Source organism: Tenrec ecaudatus, chromosome 4 (genome assembly GCF_050624435.1).
Source record: "Tenrec ecaudatus isolate mTenEca1 chromosome 4, mTenEca1.hap1, whole genome shotgun sequence".
In the NCBI taxonomy this organism is placed as follows: domain Eukaryota; kingdom Metazoa; phylum Chordata; class Mammalia; order Afrosoricida; family Tenrecidae; genus Tenrec; species Tenrec ecaudatus.
Genome location: NC_134533.1, coordinates 48,580,691 through 48,604,362, shown reverse-complemented (window position 1 = coordinate 48,604,362; position 23,672 = coordinate 48,580,691). Strand labels below are relative to the sequence as shown.

General features: G+C 40.4%; 1 protein-coding gene across 1 annotated transcript in view; it reads left to right on the top strand.

Moving 5' to 3' along the window:
- SLC17A6 (solute carrier family 17 member 6) overlaps positions 1-23,672 on the top strand; it is a 42,386-nt gene that overhangs the window by 4,145 nt on the left and 14,569 nt on the right. The window contains exons 3-6 of the mRNA XM_075548405.1: positions 358-476; positions 19,900-20,014; positions 21,191-21,278; positions 22,020-22,106. Coding sequence (XP_075404520.1) covers positions 358-476; positions 19,900-20,014; positions 21,191-21,278; positions 22,020-22,106 — 409 coding nt within the window. The remainder of the gene's footprint in view (positions 1-357; positions 477-19,899; positions 20,015-21,190; positions 21,279-22,019; positions 22,107-23,672) is intronic.

Genomic DNA, 23,672 nt, shown 5'->3' with positions numbered 1-23,672 from the left:
AGATCTCTGGCTCAAAGTTCCTGCGGATTCCACACGCCGATCTCAGCTACCAGGAAGTCTTCACAGAAGTCTGGCTGGCTGGTGGTCCCAAAAATTAATGACAAAATATTTCGTTCGTGAGCACCCTGTTCCAGTTAAAAGAGGCATTTATTCTCCCTAAGAGGATATAGATTCGTTTTCTTAAGAAACAAAATTCAATCCACTTCGTGGATACAGGGAATGCTCCCCCCCCCCCCCCCCCCCCCCGCACTCCAGGTATGGGGGGATTGGGTAGAGGGCTTGATGAGGGAGCACGAGTGTCTATGCCAAGCAGCACTGATTTTCTCGCCCTGGCCGGTTTGTGTCTTCCTCTCCTAGAAAGCCAAATTCAACTGGGACCCAGAAACCGTGGGGATGATCCACGGCTCCTTCTTCTGGGGCTACATCATCACCCAGATTCCTGGTGGTTACATCGCTTCTCGGCTGGCGGCCAACAGGTAACTTAGGGTCTGGGCGAGGTTCAGACCTTCCTGGGGGCAGCGGAGGTGAGGCGGGATGATAATTCTGGGACAAGAGGGTTCTGCGGTGTGGTCTCCTAGTATTCTCCACCCACCAGCGGTGCCCTCTTCCCCAAAGAATTTCGGTTACGCCCTGCAGGGCGCCGGTTGTGGAATCTCGGCGGGGGCCCAAGCTTTTCGAGAAATGGTCCATGCACACTGGGACTCCTAGAAAACCGAAGCTGGAAGGGGCGTGGGCTCCGAGGGGGGGGGCAGGGAGCACCCAGAAAGCTAGACCACAAAGATATGAAGGGCATCTCCTGCTGCGCTCTCGGGGACCCTCAGACTCCCAGGGGCGCTGACCTCTGGGCCGTGGTTGTCCACAGCCAGCCCTGGGATCTCAGGCGCCTGGGGGTGATTCCACTTGTTAATGAGTCAGGGGAGGGGTAGGGGGAGGCGCTGAGTTTCGGGCTGCGGCCTCGGTATCTTTTGCCTGCACGCAGCTGAGGTCCTAGTGCCTGGACTACCAGCATCCCAGCTCCCGACCCATTGGCAACCCCATCAGCGCTGAGGGGGAGGGTGGAGGGTAGACGTTCAGCCTGGCCACCAGTAAGTGAAAGTCAACTTCGTTTTAATCAATGTCCGTATTTTGATGGACAAAACTGAATGCTCAAGAAGTCACAAATAAGACAAGTATACGTCCGTCCTACCCACCCCCGCCCTTAGTGCTCATCGTCCCTTCCTGCCTTTATTCAAACCTTGAACCTGTGACTTCATCCTCAATGCGCTTCCCGTTTTCCAAGGAAGAGTAGAACCAGACACCTCTCTGGTCACAGGCACATCTCTGCCTGGTTCACGGGACTCTCCCCACCTCTCTGAAACCCCCCAGGCTCCGGACCAAGGCTTTTTATCACCTCCAGCATCATTCACTAGAAAAACAAATGGTGTCTCCTCAGTCATTTCCAAGGCTTGGGGAGGGATTTTTGGAAATGGAGTTTGTTTGGGCTTTTGTAGTTGTGTTGTTGTTAGGAGGCCTGGCGTTAATTCCTACTCAGAGGAATTCTGTGTGTGACACCTTGAACACAAGGGTGCCCCAGCCTTCCTCATGATAGTTGCTGCTTGTGAGCCGCCCATTGTTGTAGCCACTGACAATCCCATTTCCTTGCCACCCTCCCTCTCCTCCTGCCCCAAGTGTGATGTCCTTCTCCAGGGACTTCCTCCCAAATCACATGGAAGGCATGTGATCCTTGGCAGCCTCCATTCTAAAACACATTCCAGCTATACATCTTCCAAGACAGATTTGTTCTTTAGAAAGGCCATTCATCTACTATTCCTACGATTCCACCACAAGTCAGAGGCATTGTTTCTTTTGTCTTTCTTAGCCACTGGCCAGAGTTTGCAGGTATGGAAGGTGATTGAAAATAGCTTAGCCCTGGTCTGGTGCACCCCATTATTATTATTAGGGAGGGGGTGTTTGCAGAGCCCGTCAAGAAATCAAGAGAAGAATGCAGGAGATTATGGAGAACTGTGACTTTGAATATTTCTCTTAGAACAGAGGTGATGGCCACTCAGCCTCAGCGAGTGATGGGATATAATTAATTTTTTTTAAAAAGGAATTGGATGAGGTTTATTTAGTATGTGGAGAAGGCAGTTTTGTGGGTGAGTAAAGCAACGAAAAATTTATATTAAAAATGTAAAGAAACATTCTTTTAAAAAATTAAAAAAATAAAGTGTGGGCATCAGAAAAATCACACATAAAAAAGAAACATTCTTACATGTTTTTGATAATGATGCGCATGCTACTTTTTTTGGATTTAACATACCTAATGCAGAGTGTCTTGAAGCTCATTCCTAATTCCAGAGAAAATGATTTTCTAAAACAAATAAATCTACTTCATGAAGATAACTCAAATTTACACTCATAAAACAACTGTATTTCAGGGGGAAACTTCACTCACAAGAACAAACAAACAAACAAATGACACAGGGAACCCAAGATGATATGAAATGAAAATGTAATGGCTGAACTACTTCAGTCTTGGCTGGCGCAGTGATACTAGAATTGATCCAAACTTACAAAATCTGGTGAAGCAGAATGATAACCAGAATGGGAAAAAAAAAAACGGGTTGAAGCTCTGTAGCAGAAGACTCAGAAGCAGAGGAATAAGGAGCCCTTTCACCAGCCTGATCTAGGAGACAGAATGCTTCCCTGGACTGTGTAGAGCAGACACATATTCCAAGTGGTGCACTTTCCCCACATCTTTGAGTAGGGCACTGTTGTATCAGACTCTGCCAGTCAAGAGATTGGGTGGCTGTGCAATGCATAGTTTTCCTTGTTTTCTGAGAGGGTGATTATGTTTCTACCTGGCTGTGGCCCTGTTCTTTTGCCCATTCCACTTAGCATTCTGCTTTACCCACATTTTACAAGTTCCAGTTTGTCCTCGTTTCACATCATGAGTCATGAATCAAGAAGAGCGGTTTCAAGCTCTGGTTCAGTCACAGTCAAAACCTTCAGCTTGCCAAATGTTAAAATGCTAACATTTTCCTGCCAGGGGAAAACACAGTGGGTGCCCAAGCTTTCCCTCAGTGTAACAGGAGGTGCTCAATAAACAGGTTTTCCTAGTTACAAAAAATAATAAAAAAAGGCAAGCTCATTTCTATAATTTGTGTTGGGATTAGTAATGAAAACACTGATCTTAAGGTTCTAATTATTTAATAGATTTCCCTTCAAGGAAAAACTTCTGATTTTAGAGTTATTTCTTATATTCAAATTCACCTTAACTTTAAATTGGTATTAAAGGAAAGATTAGTATTTCCCATATCTTATGTTTTACATGATTTAAGAAAATTAAGTGAAATTTTATTAACATATTAAAAATATTGAGCATAGCTTTATTGCATCTTAATATTTTAGCATATTTGTTTTTCCACACAATAATATATTACATAGTTCAACAAATATTTTAAAATTCGGCATCACATTAGCTTTTGTGGTTTAAAAGGATTACATAGTAAATGTACGTGAGAGGGCTATACCAATCTTAAAAAAGTTATCTAAAGACAATTGCTAACCCCAGAAAAGCTACTTCGAATTTTAACATAAAGTTTGAGCATTTTTCAGAATTAACTTGAAAGATGTAAATTTCCTATATTATTAAGGTAGTTTTCCAAAACATCACACGCAACACAGCAAGAACATTGTTTTTAATCTAAAAGCATAGTACTTCAAGCCTTGTACTCAAACGTGTTTCTTCCTATTGATCATCTAATAGTAGAACAAGATTTCCCTTGAGGGAAGCACTGGGGACTGAGTCCCTCCCCCCAGGAGTTAAAGAAGCTAAGAAGTTCAAATGTTTGCCCTGGAATCATTGTTGTGTGTGGAACTGGAGTAGAGGAACTGAGACGCATGGAGACTGTTTCTCCAGAGAGAAGGGCTCCTGGTTACACCTCCTGGCAAATTTCTGAATGAAAAACAAGCAAAATGATTTGACTTCTCTGTCTTATTGATTAAAGCAAAAAATAGCCTCACTCTTGGTCACAATACAAATTCCCAGTCCTTTTTCCTGGCCCCAATCTAAGTATTCTTGTTTTCCTGCACATGACAGGAGGAGCTAGGGGACCAAGGGAGGACATGGATTCTTTCCCAAAGGAGAGCCATTGCATCATTTCCACCCCATCCCCCTCTCCTTTGACCTTTTTAAAAAGAGCGCTTGCACACTGTGGCCAGGACTATTTCCTTCCTTACATGAAGAACCTTAGGATAGGAGGTCAACAGACTGCAGCGACGTTTGCTCTGTGCTGTTTCAGATGAAAACATAGTTAATATGGTAGCACAAAGGTGGTAGGGGCAGAGTAAGTTTTCCTTTAATAATACAGGGGATAGGATGGCTGGAAGATGCTTCAAAATAAAACTGCTAAGAAATAGGTTTATCCTAATTGAAAGAACTGTGACAAGGATGGGCAAATATCTAATGGAAGTAAACAACAGACAAAGGGCACATGAACAAATAAGGTCAGGTGTGTTAAAAAAAATTTGGACAATATTAAGGGCTTTTAATCATAAACCTGTAATCACAAAACTATTCATGCTGGTAGGTCCATGGAAATATCCTATTGAAAATGCTCACCCCCGCTGTCCTGATTTCCAGCCCTGCTTTAAGTTCTTGCATAGAACATATCATTAGTTCCTTTATCAATAGGGCACTGATTTATCTGCTTGCTTATTATCAGCCTTTCTCCAAGAAATTTTCAATCTAACGAAGGCTGGAAGTTTTGCCCATATATATTTGTTTTTCTATCCACTGCTATACCTCCAATATCTTCAAGAGCGCTATCTGTCAAATGTGCACGATAAACCCTACAGCACAGTGTTTGTGGCTTTTAAAAAGCAGTAAGGCAGAGTGGTTGTGCTGATGCCACACTGCCTGGGTCACTCCCGAGTGTGCTACTAAATAGCTGAATTATACAAACATTACCTAATCTCCCCGAGCCTCAATTTATACTTCTGGAAAAGGGGACTAATAAAGGCAACCACCTAATATGATAATATTACAACTAAATGTGATACGATATGGAAAGTGCTGTGAAGTACCTGGCAGTAAGCTACTGCTGGCTTTTATCATTTATTATGGATATGATCTTAAATTTAAAATATATATGCCCTGTAACTCTTCAGCATTACTTTAATTGAATTCTATCATAAGTATGTTAAATGTAAGTAGACTGCTGCAGTTGCATAAAAAATCCTTCCTCCCCTGTCACATTTCTATCCTTTAAAATTAATTTTCCATAGCTTTATGTGCCACTCAAATGAGTTCCATGGAAAATGTTACAAAACTGATGATTCGTTTTAGGAAAAAATATTTATACAGATTTCTCGATGTTGCTAACAATTCACTACATGCAACCTGCTATTTTCTTCCTGATGCTAAAAATGTACTTAGAAATGTCCAGTTAAGCTGGGCTTACTTCTTTGTGGAATGTTGCAGATTATTTACCAGTATCCGTATATTTCTGTGAAGAGAGGTCAGTTCCTGGTACAGCATTTTACCTGACCAAGTATTTCTTGAGTTTGGTACATGACCTTTCTTTCTTTTTTTTTTTTAACATTTTATTAGGGGCTCATACAACTCTTATCACAATCCATACATATACATACATCAATTGTATCAAGCACATCTGTACATTCTTTGCCCTAATCATTTTCTTTTTTTTTAAATTTTAACAATTTATTAGGGGCTCATACAATTCTTATCACAGTTCATACATATACATACATCAATTGTATAAAGCACATATGTACATTCTTTGCCCTAATCATTTTCTTTTTTTCTTTTTTTTAAATTTTAACAATTTATTAGGGGCTCATACAACTCTTATCACCATCCATACATATACATACATCAATTGTATAAAGCACATCCATACATTCCCTGCCCCAACCTTTCTTAATGGTATCAATGCCTATATTTGAATAAAGGGTTGAGGTTGTCACATGTAGTTGTAACTCTTGGTGAATGCTTTATAACACAACATAACAAAACATATTCTATGTGGACAGGACAGGGCTCGTCTAATCAAATCCTCCTATTTTACCGATGAGAAAACAAGATAGGGAGATGATTATGTCCCCAAGGTCACAAAAAGATGGAGAATAGATCTCAGGTGTCCAGTATTCCGTCACCACAAATACTGCCATGCTGAAGTTTAGCATCTTGGCCTGATAGTTTGTGCTACGTTGAGAAGCAGTAGGTTGAACCATCTGTTCTCTGGAGAAACTACAATCTATCTATCTTGTCCCAAAGCCAGGGTAGAAATCCACGAATTAGAGAGGGGAGTCTTTAGCAGACCCAAGGGATCCCTAGATTTTGTGTCAGGAAGAACATACAGTATTGGTGTCTTTGTACTGACTGTTCAGCTATTTGGCCCAAGCACAGGTAATTGTTAGTTTCTCTGCTGAAGGCAAAACCAAAATCTTATGCTGATTTTGGAAAATCACGTGATTTTCTATACTTGAAAACATGTACTTTGGAGCTTCTCCCCACAGCCCTGTACCTTGGCAATGTCGACATCTAGAAAACTGCAGACATTTGAGCCTGACTAGGGGTAAGGTGAACCTGTTGTCAGCTAAGAGAGAGAGAGAGAGAGAGCCATCTGTCACTGGGATTTTGACACAATTGGGTCCGACTTGACACATACTACAGATCAGTTGAATTAGAGAAAAATTCACCTTTAAAATGAGCAAATCGCATGGATTTTAAAACTATTTGCTAATGTGGGTTTGCACTGATAGAAATGAAAAGATCATGTAATCTGACATGGCTTGCCTGATTAGGAAATATCCTCTTCTGAGAATAATTTGAAGAAAGAGGAACAAAATCATAAACAGAAAACCTTGAGGTGTTTTAAGCCCAACAATACGTCTCTTCTCCTGTCACATGTAAAACAATAGGATTCTATCTTAATTTTTATTGGAATAAGTATTGGAAAAGATGTCGTAAACCCCATCTCTGAAAACTCTATCTATCTACCTACCTATCTATCTATCTATCTATCTATCTATCTATCTATCTATCTATCTATCTATCCATCCATCAACTACCTATCAATCATCGTTTTTCTATTATTGATTGATTGATTGGCTGTGGTTAGGTACCACTGAGTTGGTTCCCACGCAGAGAGATCCCATACACAACAGAACAAGACACTGCAGGGCCCTGCACCATCCTCACAAAGGTTTTTGTCCTGGATATATTTCCTCTCTACTTACATATACATTACAGCATCCATTGAAAGGAGTGTTAAGTGTTCCCGCTAGAACATTGGCGTGTCTGTGTGTGTGTGTGTGTGTGTGTGTGTGTGTGTGTGTGTGTGTGTGTGTGAGAGAGAGAGAGAGAGAGAGAGAGAGAGAGATTCAGAATCTGAATGTAAGCCTGCTGCAATGGACTGCTGTCTTGCACCTTATCTTCTGGGCCAGAGGTGACTTTTCTCTCTGGGTCCTCTGGCTGCCCATCAAATAGCTCCCAGCCTTTCCGCTGTGGGGCCTATAGACTGGATATCTGGGGCAATGCGGAGGAGGTCTTTCTTTTCCTGACAAAGAAAATGCCCGGCCCCACCAGCTGAATAGATGGGTAGGGTTGAGGGGAAGGCTGGGGGACATGTCCCCAAGGACCGGCACGTGGCACGTGTTTCCTTCACTGACCTCCCTTCCCCCACGTGGAGCTCTGAGCTCTGATTTCTCCCTAGACTGCTAGGCTGCGGCTTCCTTCACCAGCAGCCTCCTCTGCTGCAATGCGGAGGCTGCTCGGTGTTGGGGGAGGGGGGTAGGGACGGGGGGGGGGGCGGAGGGGGAGGTCATTTGAGGGAGGAGTCAGTCTGGTGGGCAGCTGGTGGAGCGGGTCTCCCACCGCCATATGCCCCAGTCGGGGCCGTCTCATTTCTCTGTCATGAGTGATGAAGTCATTTTTACAACTTAATGATGTACCAAGGGACCCAGAGGGCTGACTTGAGCCTGTGTATTCCTTTTTTAATATGGGAGTGGGGCATCAGATGTGGCCAAGGGGGGCGGCGAGGCCCTGATTTGATTACATTAAACAGATTAAACAGCCTGCATCAGTCAGTGGTCACAGACCCTCCGGATAAGGATTAGTCCCACACCTGGGGTGCAGAACACAAGTCCCCTGCTCAGTGACAAGCCACTGCCCAAATGGAAATTGATTGATTCTGGAAAAAATGCGAATTCTCCGTAGAAGTGATGAGTCACTGGTGTTCCTAATACTTCTTCCGGATAGATCCGTGCGGGGTGGATTTGTTCGGAGAGGGTGTTTGAGGAGCCCCCCAGGGTTGGGATGGGGGTTGGACTGCTCCAGAAAGGTTGCCTATTCAAACCTCTCAGCTGCTCTGAAGGGGAGAGGTGAGGCTGTGTGCGCCTTTAAAGATTTGGTCTCAGATCCCCTGTACAGGGTAGAATGATCTAATCTTATGTCTCTCAAAGCTGACAGTATTTTAGTGATGCGCACACACATTTCTTTTTCTGAAAACTCAGAATGATAGCTTTTCATATCACTAAGCATCCTGAGATGTGAATGACAGAAGAAAAACGAACACTCGCATCACTTACCTTTTCACTAGAAAACAACCTTAATTTTTTGCATGGCATTTGCTGCAGAGGAAACCGTGAGGAAAACAATGACTTTAGGTAGCTTTCAACTAGTTTATCATGTTAAATATATATCTTAATGAGTAAATCACCCTTGATTTATTTCCCAGAGATTATAATGATGTTCCTTGAAAAAAAAAATGAGAACAACTTCTCACTCATTAATTCTTAAGGGAGCGAAGTTTAAATGTTTACATAGTCATTGTCACCTTTCTTTCCATCAGCTTAATTACTGTTAGTCTATCTCTGCCTTATGTTCCTGCCAGGGTTTGAGCTTGCACATTACAAAGAAGATAATAAACCTCCAAACTCACCCAGTGAGTTTCCAAGACTGTAACTGTTTACAGGAGTAGAAAGTCCGGGCTTTCTTCCAAGGTGGTTTTGAACTGCTGACCATGCAGATCACAACCAAACACATAACCACTATATCACTAGGGCTCCTAAGGAAGATAATGCAGAACACAAATTAACTATATACAATTAATAACTAGTGGTTTGCTTATTTGTTCAGAAAGGGTGATGTTTGAGTTTAGTTTAACTGCTGAGAATGTGTGTTGATTGCTTTTATATTTTATTGATGTCTTATTTTAATATATAATACTGGCATATTACCTCATATTATAGAGCATCTGAGTTGAGAATTCAAGACGTCTAAATGATCAAAATAATTTATATGTATTTTAAGGAAATTCTGTTATTAATATAAGCCTAATTCTTTTCTTTATTTTTCTAGTCATACCTTATTCCCTATTTTAAAAAGAAGTGATTACTTCTTGAATAAGCTTCTTTATTGAAATGGATTATTAACTAAAAAAGAAGAAATACTATGAATCCCCAGTCAAGGATTCATTTTATAAACAGATCATTGTAAATCAGGTTGAATGGAGACTTAAATGTTCTAATGATTATCAATAATTTATAGATATTCTCAGATAATTTACATTGACATGCTACGAAACTTAATGTTCACTTGATGAGAACCAATTGAAAATGTATCTGAAAAACAAAAAACACCCAAACCCCATAATAGAATATCAAAAAGGATTATAAGAATAAATCTAAACCACACCAATAGTTTCTTTTGCCCTAAAGAAATTAAGGAGTAATCTTGCTATATGGTGAAGCATTCTCCTTCTTCTTCACACACACACACACACACACACACACAATTGTCTAGAAATTTGACTTTCAGATTAAAGAGAGAAAGAGAAAACCAGCTTGACTGAGCCAAATCACAGAAGAGATCAATCATCTCACCAGGTTGAGGGAATGAGTTATGATCAGTAGAGCTCCAAGGCCATGCAGATCTAACCACTTTGTGCTTTCTACACCTGCATAGTAGGCTCTTTGATTGTAGGAGGGAAAGAGAGAGGGTGTGGATTCGCAGTCATCTTCATAATTATATTAGTTTTCCATTTCAGGAGGCTGATCAAAGTTATGTACCAAGAAATTCAGAAAAATTCTTGGAAAAATTCCCTCTTTCCATTCCATTTGTCTATGAATGAGTTGAAGTGCACTTGTACATATCTTTGAATGAGTCATGTCTTACTTCCAACAACCTTGGAAAGTAGGCATACTCATATTTGCGTAAACAATCAAGAAACTGAATACAGTAAAGCAGATTTTTTTCCCAAAATCAGGTAAGAAGCAGAGATGATGTATGAGCTCCAGTATGTACAAATGATTTCAAATTATGTGCTTCTTTACTAAGTACTTTCCTCCTATTGAGTATTTTCGGTGTTTTTTTTAAAACAATTTATTGGGGTGGTGTTTTAAAATATATATTTTTCCAATAGAGTTTTTAAAATGAGTTTATTGCTTATTGCTGATCTAGATCCACAGAAAAGGTCAAATCCATGGTTGTGGAATCATTTTAAAGATGTATTTATTGGCATGGTTGTGATTGATAATGAAGTCTTTTCATAATATAAATTTTAAAGGCCTCTAATTGTAGAAATTATTTTTAGGGAAGTAAATATCATAATATTTACTAATATGTATGAAAGTTGAGAATAGTGCTAGGGATAATAATATACACATGTATCTTTTCCTTGTTTATAATCATTTTTGTGTTATATGTCAGAATAGCAAAGACATGTATTTTGGGGGAGGCAGTGTTAGTGCAATGACATTGATGACTGTGAAAGAAGTACAATACAATAAACACAAAATATACAGATTGATAAATGTTGAGATTCTTTAAGAGGACAATAAGAGGGGGTCTTTCCAAAGTTTGTTGAAAGCGAATTACCTTTCAATTACAGTTTTCCACGAATTTTTGAAGTACCCTCTAATATATTTTACTTCTGAAGCATTCTCATCTAATTTTAATTTGAAAGTAGAATTTCAAAGACACGTTTTACCTTTCAGAGGCCAATAAGCATGGTAGAGCCGAGTAGAGCCACTCCTCTGAGTTTCCAAGATTGTAGCTCTTTACAGAGGTAGAAAGCCTCATCTTTCTCCTGTGGATTAACTGGTGGATTTGGAGTGCTAACCTTGTGCTTAATAGTCCAGTGTGTGACCTGCTAAGTTACCAGGGCTCTTCTAGATAAAAATAGCTCACATTTACACATTTATAAGCCATTTACTATTAATCAGTTCCTAACTGAGTTATTTCATCTTCTAAATAATTCCTTGGAGCATGGAAATGTATTATTTCCATTGTGCAGATGGAAAAAGTAAGAATTTGGGGCATAACTTGCCCAGATCATAGCTAGTAAGATTTAGACTTAGAATTTGAATTCTCACAGTGTAACCATAGAGCTGGATTTTTAACTCATACCATGATACCTGCTTGTTCTCAAATGAGATAAAGCAGCTGGTCAGTGGGGGCATAGAGACCAGAGAACCTCTCTATGGTTTCTGATCAGTGATCAGATTGTCAATGTGTGTTTTTGGAAGGATAATCTCCCTTTCAGCAGGAGTTCCCATGCTCCCTTTGCTACTCTCCTACCCTCTGTAGTCAAAGGCGAGCCCCTATTTCAATATGTCCAGCTGAGTTTAGTCTAAGTCTTCCTTCCAGACCTGGCCCGTGTTTGGTGTCTTCGGGGAGCAAAAAGAGCCTTAGTTGCATAATGGGATACACTTTGATTGCTAACTGAAAGGTCATCAGTTTGATCCCATCGGGGGCTCCTAGATAAGGGTTTCAGTCCCTATAAAGATTTATTTATTTACAGTCTCAGAAACCAAAAGGGGTACTTTACTCTGTTTGGGTACCTATGAATCAGAATCAACTCCATGGCAATAGGCAGATCTGGGTTTGGTGGGGGAGAGTCACAGAGTCCTCTGGCAGCACCTCCTATGAAGAAGGATCTGTCTGCTTCTGTAGGTAAATCAGCGGAGAAATCCTGTGGGGCAGGTCTTTGTTGGAGGGGGTTGAACTACTCATCTCCAAAATGGGATCAACAGAATCAGCAGCATGTGGGTGGGAACTCATTAGAATTGCAACATTTGGGGCCCCACTCAGATGAAATCAGTACTTGGGCACCAATCAACTTTGTATAATGTAAGACACTCTTCTCTCCACGCAGGTAATGCTTAACCGTGTCCAAATCTGGAAACCACTGTGCTAAATGACATTATTGAGCTTTGCCCTACTCAATTTAATCACCTCTTTGGTTTTTTACTGAAATCCAGATTTCTCTTCACAAAACCTTAATAAAATCATTCTTTTTTCTTTAAAAATATTTATTGTGAAGGGGGTGAGGGTTTGCAGAACAGAACAACAATTTCACATTCAACAATTCACTCATATTCTGTCTTGTCATATACCTGTGCGTCACTCATCACACTTCCTCTCTGTTTTCTGTTTCCATCCCTCCTCCTTTCCTAACCAATGAACGACAACGTCCTTGGGCAAACACTGCATTTAAATCTTGAGTGGTGGGTTATTTTGACAAGGGAGTGAGTTCAGTTCAGATCCACATGGTGGTTAGGGACGAATATCTTGGATCCTACCAGTCTCTTCTGTTTTCAAAAATAGTTGTATTGGCATCTTCTTGCCATATCATGCTATTTAATTGCTCACTTATATTAAGATTTGTGCAATCATCACCACAGTCAATTTTAGAACATTTTCTTCTCCTCATTTCTCATACTCATATCCTCATTTCTCCCCAAATGCCCCTGTGCTGCCCCCAGGCAATTATCAATCCAGTTACTGTCTCTATAAATCTACTCAGCCTGGATTCCATACACAGCCAAACATACAAACACACAGACAAGAAGCAAGCAAGCAAATAAGCAAGCACAACCCAACATCAGTGATCAGCCATAATGCAGAAAACCTCAGTTGAAAAGAAAGCAGAACGTATTGGGTGACCATGAATTCTCCCAGAGGACCCCCCCCCCCCAACTTCCTCTAACTGTAGTGGCCTGAGGTGACCTGTCAAGATGGTTTGCTACTCACTCGACCCAGAAACCCCTACAAAATCCTGCAAATGAAGAGGGTCGAACCTCCGGGTCCACTTCACGAACACCCGTGAAACTGCCCAGGCCATCAAAGGCATGCAACTCCGGAAAGCCACCAAATACTTGAAAGACGTCACTCTGCAGAAGCAATGTGTGCCTTTCCGACGGTACAATGGTGGTGTTGGCAGGTGTGCCCAGGCCAAACAGTGGGGTTGGACCCAGGGTCAGTGGCCCAAAAAGAGTGCTGAATTTGTGCTTCACATGCTTAAAAATGCAGAAAGTAATGCCGAACTTAAGGGTTTAGAAGTGGATTCTCTGGTCTTTGAGCACATCCAGGTGAACACAGCCCCCAAGATGCGCCGCCGGATGTACAGAGCCCATGGTCGGATCAACCCATGCATGAGCTCCCCCTGCCACACTGACATGGTCCTGACTGAGAAGGAACAGATCGTCCCCAGGCTGGAAGAGGAGGTTGCACAGAAGAAAACGATTTCCCAGAAGAAACTGAAGAAGCAAAAACTCATGGCTCGGGAATAAATTAAGTTTAAAATAATAAAAGTTAAAGCACTAAAAAAAAGAAATCAGAACATATTAAATACTGAGACAGCTTTAAATGGGTCGAATGGGAGATATTATTATCCAAATACTGAGGTATTAAATTTTTCTAATTATTATTCAATACTTGTATTGGGGGCTCATACATCTCATCACAATCCATCCATCCATCCATTGCATCAGGCACATTTGCACGTATGCTGCCATCATTATTTTCAAAGCATTTTCTTTCTACTTGAGCCCTTGATATCAGCTCCTCATTTCTCCCCTTCTTCCCCTGCCCTCCCCCCCCATGAACCCTTGATAAGTTATCGATTATTATTTTTATATTTTACATCAGCCTCTGTTACTTTTTACCCACTTTTCCATTGTTTTTCTCCAACAGAATCATTCTTAAATGACTGTCAGAATTTCTCTACTTTCTTCAAAAACCGGAAGGATTGGGGGAAAAAACTGCACCCCTGCTTTCACTCCTCAGTGTTGCTTCCGTTCCTTTCAAGGTTTTGTTATTTCACACACTCCTGTTGGCAGCGCTATGCGGGCCAGTTCCGCTAATCGTGCAATTCTAGCAGTGCTAATTCTGCTGTGGGAAAATAATAAAGCTTAGTGTTTAAGCACTCAAGGACCGACAATATAAAACACAATTTTGTTACAACCAATGTAATCTTGACGAGTTCATTGGGCTTTATCCTAATATTGTTGATTACAGTAGGAGAAGCGAGTGACATATATTAGACAGTTTGCTACTATTTCTACTGGAGCAGCTCACATGTGAACAGAACAAGGGTATCCTGCATGGTTTAAAATCGGGAAAGGAGTGAGTCAGGGTTGCATCCTCCCGCCATTGTATTCAATCTGTGTGCTGAGAATCATCAGAGAAGCTGGATCATATGAAGAAGAATGTGCCATCAGGATTGGAGAAAGGCTTATTAATAACCTATGATATAGAGATGAAACAATCTTGCCTGCTGAAAGTGAATTCTTGGGGTGCTTGATGAGAAGGAGCAATGATGGCAGCCTTCAGTGTGTGCTGTGACTGGGGAAAGAAGACCAGGATCCTCACAACTGGACCGATAGGTAACATCATGACACACGGAGAAAGGGGTGAAGCTGTCAAGGACTTCTTGCCTGGATTCACCGTCAATACTCATGGAAGCGGCAGTCATGAGATCCAAAGATGCGTTGCTTTCAGTAAATCTACTGTGCAAAACTTCTTTAGAGTGTGGCAGAGTAAAGACGTTACTTTGAGGACTCAGGTGCCCCTGACTCAAGCCATGATATTTTCCATCGCCTCCTATGCATATAAAAGTTGCGCGTTGCATAAGGAAGACCAAAGAGAAAGTGATGCATTTGAATTATGGTGCTGGAGAAGAATACTGACAGGACTATGGACTGCTAACAGGACAAAACATTCTGTCTTGGGAGGAGTAGGCCAGCGTGCTTCTCAAAGGCAAGGATGGAAGATGTTGTTTCCATACTTTGGGTACTTTGTCAGGAGAGACCAATCGCTGGAGAGGGATGTCATGCTGGGTCAAGTGGATGGACATAGATGAAGAGGAGGTCCCTCAGCGAGAGGCTGGACACAGTGCCTGCAACAGTAAGCTCGGGTGCAGGAACAGTGGTGGGGATAGTGGAGGACCATGCAGTGTTTCATTCTGTTGTTCAGAGAGTCACTAGCTATGGGTCAGAACCAATTCGACACACATTGACAATAGCAACCACTCACGCAGATGGTGCCAGGCAGGCAGGAGAGTAAGCTACTTAGGGCATCCTTCATTTAGGTCCACGGTATGCCCGCCCCGAGTTGTCTGAGGAAGTTCTGCACAGCTGCCCACCAGGGTTGTACTGTTTTATAGTCCCTCCAGCAGTGTGAGGATTTCCATCTTTGGCACTCCTACCATTTGTTGTTTGCTACTTTTTAGAACGTTGCTATCAATACTAGGTTGAGGTGCTTTGACTTGCATCTCTTGGATGGTGCTTGATAATGGGCATTTTTTTCATGCGTGTTTGGCTGCTGGAAGGTCTTCTTTTGTGAGCTGTCTGGTCATGTCTTCTGCCCACCTTTTAAAAATTAGGTTATTCATCCGATTGATTTTCTTCTTAACTAAGTTGAATAAAATCAGTGCGTTTTCAAGATACAGTGAAAACTAGTATAAAAAAGGATGATTAAAGGAATTAAGGAACGTCAAATAATATAACAGACAAGATAGGATAATTAGAAATACAATTTAGGGCATGAGCTAAAAGTAAATATTTAAACAGTTATTTTTTTTCATGGACTTCAAGTAGCATTGTGCCGGTTATTAGTTATAGTTAGAATCCTGAGATCACTAACCACACTAATCTCAGATTATTTATATTTCAGAAGTAATTGTATTAGCAAAACCACTGCCTTTGAAATCAGACAGAACTAGATTTAATGTAGCAATTCTCTACTTGGAGTTGTTATCAGTAAGTTCTTTCATTTTTCTCCATTTTAGTTTCTTCTGACGTAAAATGGGGTACATAAATAATAACCACATCATTGGTTTGTTGGGTGACTCTCTATTGAAAACATATGAAATGTGACCTTGGTGTCTCGCAAACTGAATAAGCACTCACTGAGTCAATGTGTTTGTGTTAGGGACATAGGTCACCGGTGCCTCAGGGGTAGAATTCCTGCATTCCATGTGGGAAAGCTGGGATTGAGGCTTGGTCAATGCACCTAACACACAGTCACCAACTGTCTCTTGGTGGAGAATTACATGTTTCTATAACGCTAACCCTATTTAAAATGTTGAAAAGCAAGGATGCTACTTTGACCAAAGTCATGATATTTTCAATCACATCACGTATGTGTGAAAGGTGGACGTTGAATAAAGAAGACCAATAAGAACCGATGCATTTGAATTTTGGTGCTGATGAAGAATATGCAAAGTACCATGGACTGTCAAAAGAACCAACAGATCTATCCTGGAAGAAACGCAGCCAATTCTTAGAAGCAAGGATGATGAGACTTTCTCTTCTCCTTTGGACATGTCAGGGAAAAGGACATCATACTTGATAAAGTGGAGGGGCAGCAGCGAAGAGGAAGATCCCTCCACACGATTTATTGACACCGTGGCTACAACCATTGACACCAATGCAATGCAACAGTCCTCAGGATAGCCCAGGACCAGGAAGTACTTTCCGCTGTTTTACATAGCAGGACTCAGTTGAAACCAACTCAATGGCCCGACGACGACGACAACAACAACAACAACAACAACAACAACAACAACAACGTCATGTTAAACAGGATCCAATGAAGCTTCAGACATAAACAGATTTGGAAGAAAGGCTTGGTGATCTACTAAAACAACAAACAAAAACAGTCAATGAAAACTCTCTGAATTACAGCCCTCCCGTTATGCATGATTTTGCTTTGATTGGGTGGTTGCCCAACAGCTGGAAGCAACACTGGATACTCAAATATATTATGATGATCTCAGCTTTACTGAGGGGTGAGTTTTCAATATCTAGATGTATTTTTTGGTTCTCTCTTCAGCTTATCTAAAACCCTAAGTATTTAAAAAGTTCTCAAACCAGGGGAAAAAGTTTTTACTGAAAATTATGTTCATAAAAATAAAATATTTTCATTATTCCTGTAATTAATTTTAAGAAAACATATTAAGTAAACTTGAATGACAAGTGTAAGGTGTTTGTTCTCAAACCATGGTATGCAAAATTATCATCTGGGTTGCTTATCAAAACACAGACCCAGCAAGCGGCAATCTGAAACAGTTCTGATTTAGAATGCTTTGGGTGACTGCTAAGCAAAAGGTATGTCGTGTTAACCCACCAGCTGATTAGTCTTCTTCCATAAAGATTACAGCTATGGAAATCCTATGGGGCAGTTTGCTAGTATCAGAACCAAAGGAAAAGAACACATATTGGTGAAGCTATAGAGAAATGAGAACCCTCATTTACTGCTAGTGGGATTGTAAAATGATGTAGCCATTGTGTAAACCAGTTTGACACTTTCACAAAAGTTAAAACATATGCTCGATATGTTGTTTACTCTACGAAAAATGTTACCATATGACCCAGAAACTTCACTCCTGGATATGTACCTGAAAGACTCACAAGCTGGGCCTCAAAGGATACTTGAACACTGGTGTTTACAATACTAGTATTATTTGCATGAGCTAAAACTGGAAACAACCCAAATGTCCATGAACAGATGTGTTTTGCAGCTGTTTGCTGGATGAGCTTGAACACATGCTAAATAAAATCATTCAGACACATAAGAGACAAATATTATATAATACCAGTTATATGAAATATCTAGACCAGGCAAATCATTGAGACCAAAGTTCCTAAGTGGTTAGTCAGGACAGGTGGAAATGGAAAATTTGCATAAGAGGTACTGACTTTCTTTCAGAGAAAATATGAAAATAGATCACGGTGATGGGTGCACGGTGATGGTGAATGCAACCTCACTGTCACTGAAGTGCACATGTGAAAAGGTTGAATGTACATCCATTGAAGAAGGCATATGGCACTACCTAACGAAAGCTCGGAATAGAAATCTCACATGACCCAGCAATACCTCTGCTGGGTATATGCCCCAAAGAAGTAAGACTCACAAAAAGAACAGACTTACGCTCTCCCATGTTCAATGCAGCACAGTTCACAGTCGCAAGGAACTCGAAACAGCCCAAATGCCCATCAGTAGCAAAACAGATGAAGAAACTCGGGTCCCAAGCAGCGATGAAACCACGAGGCACCTCATCACATGAACAGACCAAGAAACCATTATGCTGAGTAAAGTCAATCAATCACAAAAGACAGATATTGTACAAGACTATTAATATAAGGATAAATCCAAAGGCAACAGAAGCCATCTGCTCTCAGCGCATGAAATCTTCAAATTCAGTCTCTTAAGTAAAGAGTTGGTGTGCCTGTTGAATGCCCAGGCTCCATCCGCCACCCCTTATTGGTACAAGTTTGAAATCATTTCATCAGAAGAGTCTTCTCCTCAAATAGGATCAGTTTCACATATTGTGGGGAGAGAAAGAAAACCATTAGCACTGCGCCTGGTCACCAGGTCACTCTTACAAGGGTACTCCCTCCTACTATCGTGGAATCTATTCCAACTCATAGTGACCCTATAGGGAAGGTAGAATTGCTCCTGTGAGTTTCTGAGATAGAAACCCTTCATAGGATTAGAAACTCTTGTCTTTCCCATAAGAAGTGGCTGGTGGTTTAGACACTGTGAAGGAACTCAAGTCTTTAAACCATTATATTGAAATGTTCCCCTTGAAAGAACCAGCAGCACTTTTATGAGGCAACCAACTCAACTGAATTCAAAGCTCTATGTGTGACTTGGGGTACATGCCCAGAATGCAGAGTTTAGCTTGTTAGAGATAGTGTGTCTCAAAGTACCTCTACAAGAGTCCTAAAAGTTCCTGTTCATGGTATCCGTGTGTGTATAAATATCATCTGTGTAAACATCATTGAAAATCTTGCTTTCTGCTCTATGTTGGAGTGGAATTTTCACTCAACGACGGAGAAAGTCATCCGCACCATATTTCTAGCAAGTTCTTAAATTTATGTGTGCATGACCATTGCTCGAGGTGTACTTCAAATGTCTTCCTCCATAATTCACCCCCCCCAATGAAATAAAATCTGAAGCACATCTATTAAAGATTACTTATTTGTGTTCTTCACGACAAAGGGACCTCGTGTTTCATAAGACAGGAGTTCAATAAGTACAAGGAAACCTCGTAGTCAGTATTATACAAGTGTGTGCTGTGTTATCTAATTATGAAGTTTCTTGGGGTATTTATTCCACTCATCAGCTTCTGGGGAAGTTGCAGCTAGTTAAATAATGTGAAGCATATTGATTAATTCATGGATTCATTATTCTTTCATAAACTCTTTAGTGAATGTTACTAAGAGTTGGCACTGTGCCTTGGGCTCAGTAGGTCTAACAGGATATAACAGTGTGAATAAAAAATAGTCTACATTGTAGATAGATATAGACCCAAATCGTACACAAGGACTCATTCAATATTTATTATTTGTTATAGGTCTTATGAAGAAAACAGATGAATTGGAAATGTATTTTATTTCTTGTGTATCCAATAATATAGAATTTTAAGGTAGTCCAAATCAACAATTTGAAATGACTAACCAATCAAATTCAGAACACATTTTATACTTGTAGCAATACAGTCTATCTTAAAATTGCTGTAAACTGACATAATCAGGTCTCTATATACCAGATGTTAAATCGTGTTAGCGATGTTATCATATGTGACTCCCTTTCTGTTTCAGGGTCTTTGGAGCTGCTATACTTCTCACCTCCACCTTGAATATGCTAATCCCTTCAGCAGCCAGGGTGCATTATGGGTGTGTCATCTTCGTTAGAATCTTGCAGGGACTTGTTGAGGTATGGAACTACAGTAAGATATTATTCTGAAACAGTCATATTAATGATGTTGTACAATTATGATCTTTATAAATGTATCTATCTATCTATAATTATTAGGCTATATATACATAACACTAAAATAGGGAAGGACTAATTTTGGTGGATTTTATTGTTGTTGTGGTTTTAAATTTTCTTTACTCCTTTTTGCTCTAGTCAAAGAGAGACCAATATTCATATCTTAGATAATAATGTGTAAACTTTTAAGACCCCAGTTGCTAGTCACCAAAAGTCCTGGTGGCTTTTGTTGACTTAGATATAACCCCATCCCCAGAGACTGGTTCTAAGTTCCTAAGCTTAATGGCTTATTCCTTTAATGTGTATATTTAGATTTAGCAGAGGTGTAGTAAGTTTTTAGTCCATTGTTTTCTGGTGGTAGCCCTGAATTAATATGTTTTTGGAGTTTTATAATTGAGGCTTTGTTGATTTGGGATCAAACTATTTTTATCACTGATATATTTCAACAACTATATCCTCTTTCTTCCCGTGCTGATCAGTTTTTACTCCATCAGCCTACAGGTATTAAAAGAACACCAGGTAAAGCTTTGAGTGAGGCGTAGCTTCTTTTTCATAGAGCTGGTAGGCAGATCAGAGAGAGTGCTTAGGCAGTGAAGACTGCATCTTCACGGGGCCCACTACTTGTGTCCCAGAAAGCAAGAGAAGGCAATAGGATACAAAAATAGGCAAAGGGCTGATTGCTTTGATGGTCTTAAGGTCCAGACTAATCATGCTCCAAGGATCTACATGCCACCTACCCCTGGAGTCAGCCTTTTTATTTGGAAATCACCAAGTTTAACACTTAATGAAAAGGCATCCTAACTATCTCAAATTATTCAGAATTAAAGAGGATTTGAGCATTCTTGAGTTTTTGCTGTCATCAAGAAGAAAATGGAGATGGAAGGAAGAGCTAATGAGTGAGAAAAATTTGAATTAGTCCCCTAAAATAAGCTGTCCTAGCTGTCCTGTGCTGAAAACTTGCTAGATGGTATTCCCAGGAGGTACTGAGGGCCCATGGACAAGAGCTTTCCTGACGACCTTGTGCTCATCCGATGGGAAACAGCATCAGAGGAAGAACTGTATGGATTTTCTAGTAACTCGTAAACCCGAATGGCCGTAAATGCCTTTCTCTCCTCACAGGGGGTAACCTACCCAGCCTGCCATGGGATATGGAGCAAGTGGGCCCCTCCTCTAGAGAGAAGTCGATTGGCTACCACCTCCTTTTGTGGTGAGTACCGGGTGAAGATGTGGCGATGGGTAAAAGTTTAGGAGAAACGACTAAGAATTGACTGTGTGGTCAAGTTCACTGATGTGTGTGTGTGAAGAACAGTTTTTGGTCACCATGCTCATTTGTTTCATTTTACTGGTGACCACGAGTTTTCTATATCTACTTGTGTCAATTTTGGTACAGTGTGTGTATTTAGAAATCCATTCATTAAATCATTATATTCATCAATGGTTTACATAATACTCATGTCATCTTAGAATACTCTTATTATTTTTAATAGTGGCATCTGCTTGTGTAGTCCTGTGTTCCTGTGTATAGATGTACATTGTTGAATAATGGAATAATAATGTTACGTATCATTTCTAGTTTGTGTTCTTAACCTGGTTCAAAAGTCATCGATGAGTTTTGGTTGCATGAATTTCCTATCAAACTTTAATTTGTACATACGTTGTGGAATTTTGGTGGTTCTGTTTTGTTTTCCAGAGGGGGCGTTTCATTATATTTTTCATCCATAGCTTTCTTAAGACTTTCAAAAAATTATTGAAAGATGTTTAAAAACACTTATCCATTTGTGTGTCTTTTTGAGGAATAGGTAGATTGTCTATTGATGTGAATATGCTTGCACCCGAGTGTGCAAATGTTGTACTTGTATGAATCAACCTCGAAGACAAGAGTTCGTCAAGCATTCCCATTGATTCACTTCCCTTCCTTCATCCACGGTGACTGTTGTTTCTGCTTTAGGTTCCTATGCCGGCGCCGTGATTGCCATGCCGTTAGCTGGCATCCTTGTACAGTACACTGGCTGGTCTTCAGTATTTTACGTATATGGTAGGTTGCATTTCTGTCCGATAGTTATGGAAATGTGAGCAGACTAAATGAGAAGTGGTTGCAGGCAAGAATATCAACACTGAATATAATTTGGTGTTTATTCATTTATTTTCTCTAGCTAAGGATTCTTTCCTTACATTATAAATTCAAGGACAATATTTTACTTCTATTTTTTTGCCAAAGAGCTGTGGCACAGCGGTCAAGGTACACAGCCCTTACTTAACGAAGGCACCGGCGGCTCCGGGGAGAACTGTGTGGTGGTCAAGGCAACTATTGCTACTGTCCACGTCACAGCATCGCAAACCCTTTGTGGCGATCCTACTCTCTCCTGTAGTGCTGCTCCATGTTGGAATCGACTGCATGGTCCTGGATGTGACCGGGTCTTGTATTCTTTCCTGAACATCACCAGTTTTTGTTCTTAAAAGTAACTACAATGATGATGGGAACTTTGTGCTGCACAGGACAAATCATCCTTGGTTATAAAAATACTGAAATGATCTCTTCGTCATAAATTGAATGACACCTGATCATAAATCATGTAGCACCTGACTCTTCTTTGCTACAGATTTCCTGGTTAGCCTCCTGGCTCAGCCTCCTCAAGATGGAGTCGGAGAGATAGGAAGCTGGAAGGCAGGGGAAGGGCTGATGCGATGATTCCACTTTGTTATCAGCAGCCAGTTGATGTAGCAGCAAGTCTTGGCTCGTGTGTCCCGAGAATTAACAGGGGGTTAGCACCCAACTTGAAATTAGAAACGATAAAGATGAAACCAAAAAACTGTCAAACCAAACAATCTTCCCAATTCCCTTTTATCCAGAAACTAAAAGCTTTCCACATCACAGTATCTCTGTAGTCTTTTTCTCTATGAAGCATTAAAAAAATAATGAGGGAATGAAAAATGTAGGAGAGCTGGGTTCCAACTGACATGGTCACTGATGAATAGTCTCTAGGCACAGCCATGAAAATCAGAAAGATTGAGGAAGCCAGGCAGTAGGATGTATCTGACTGCTTCCAAACTCACCCTGATTCATTCCTATTTTTAAAAGTTCTCATTGAAGCAAAATGCTATATTTGAAAAATCTCATTAGATATTATCTCTAGCATCGGTTCCTAAACTAACTCAAGAATAATGGATAAGTTTTGGATCCAGTAAGTCTAGAAGTAATTCATTTATCTGTACCTATCCCCCACCCCGCTGCCCCACCCCCCGCCCCAGTAAAGATGCTTCTGAACCATGCTTTTTCATCCATAATTTTCTAAGACTTTCAAATGATTTTCAAAGTAGTTTAAGCACATTTATTTAGAAGGTAAATAGTAAAAATTGGAATTGGCCACTCAGAAGCTCCTCTGATTTATGGTTTAACTTATTACTTAATTGAAGATATGACATGCCTTTAAGAATACCAATTTTTCCAAATTACTCACAAAGACCAATCTCATTATTTCAAGTTACACCTCATGCAATATTTATCATTGAATGGTGCAAAGTCCAAGTGTCAATGTTAGATCATTTTAAAATAACATATTTCTAGGTTTAACAAAAACAGGTCATTGGGACTTATTCAAAA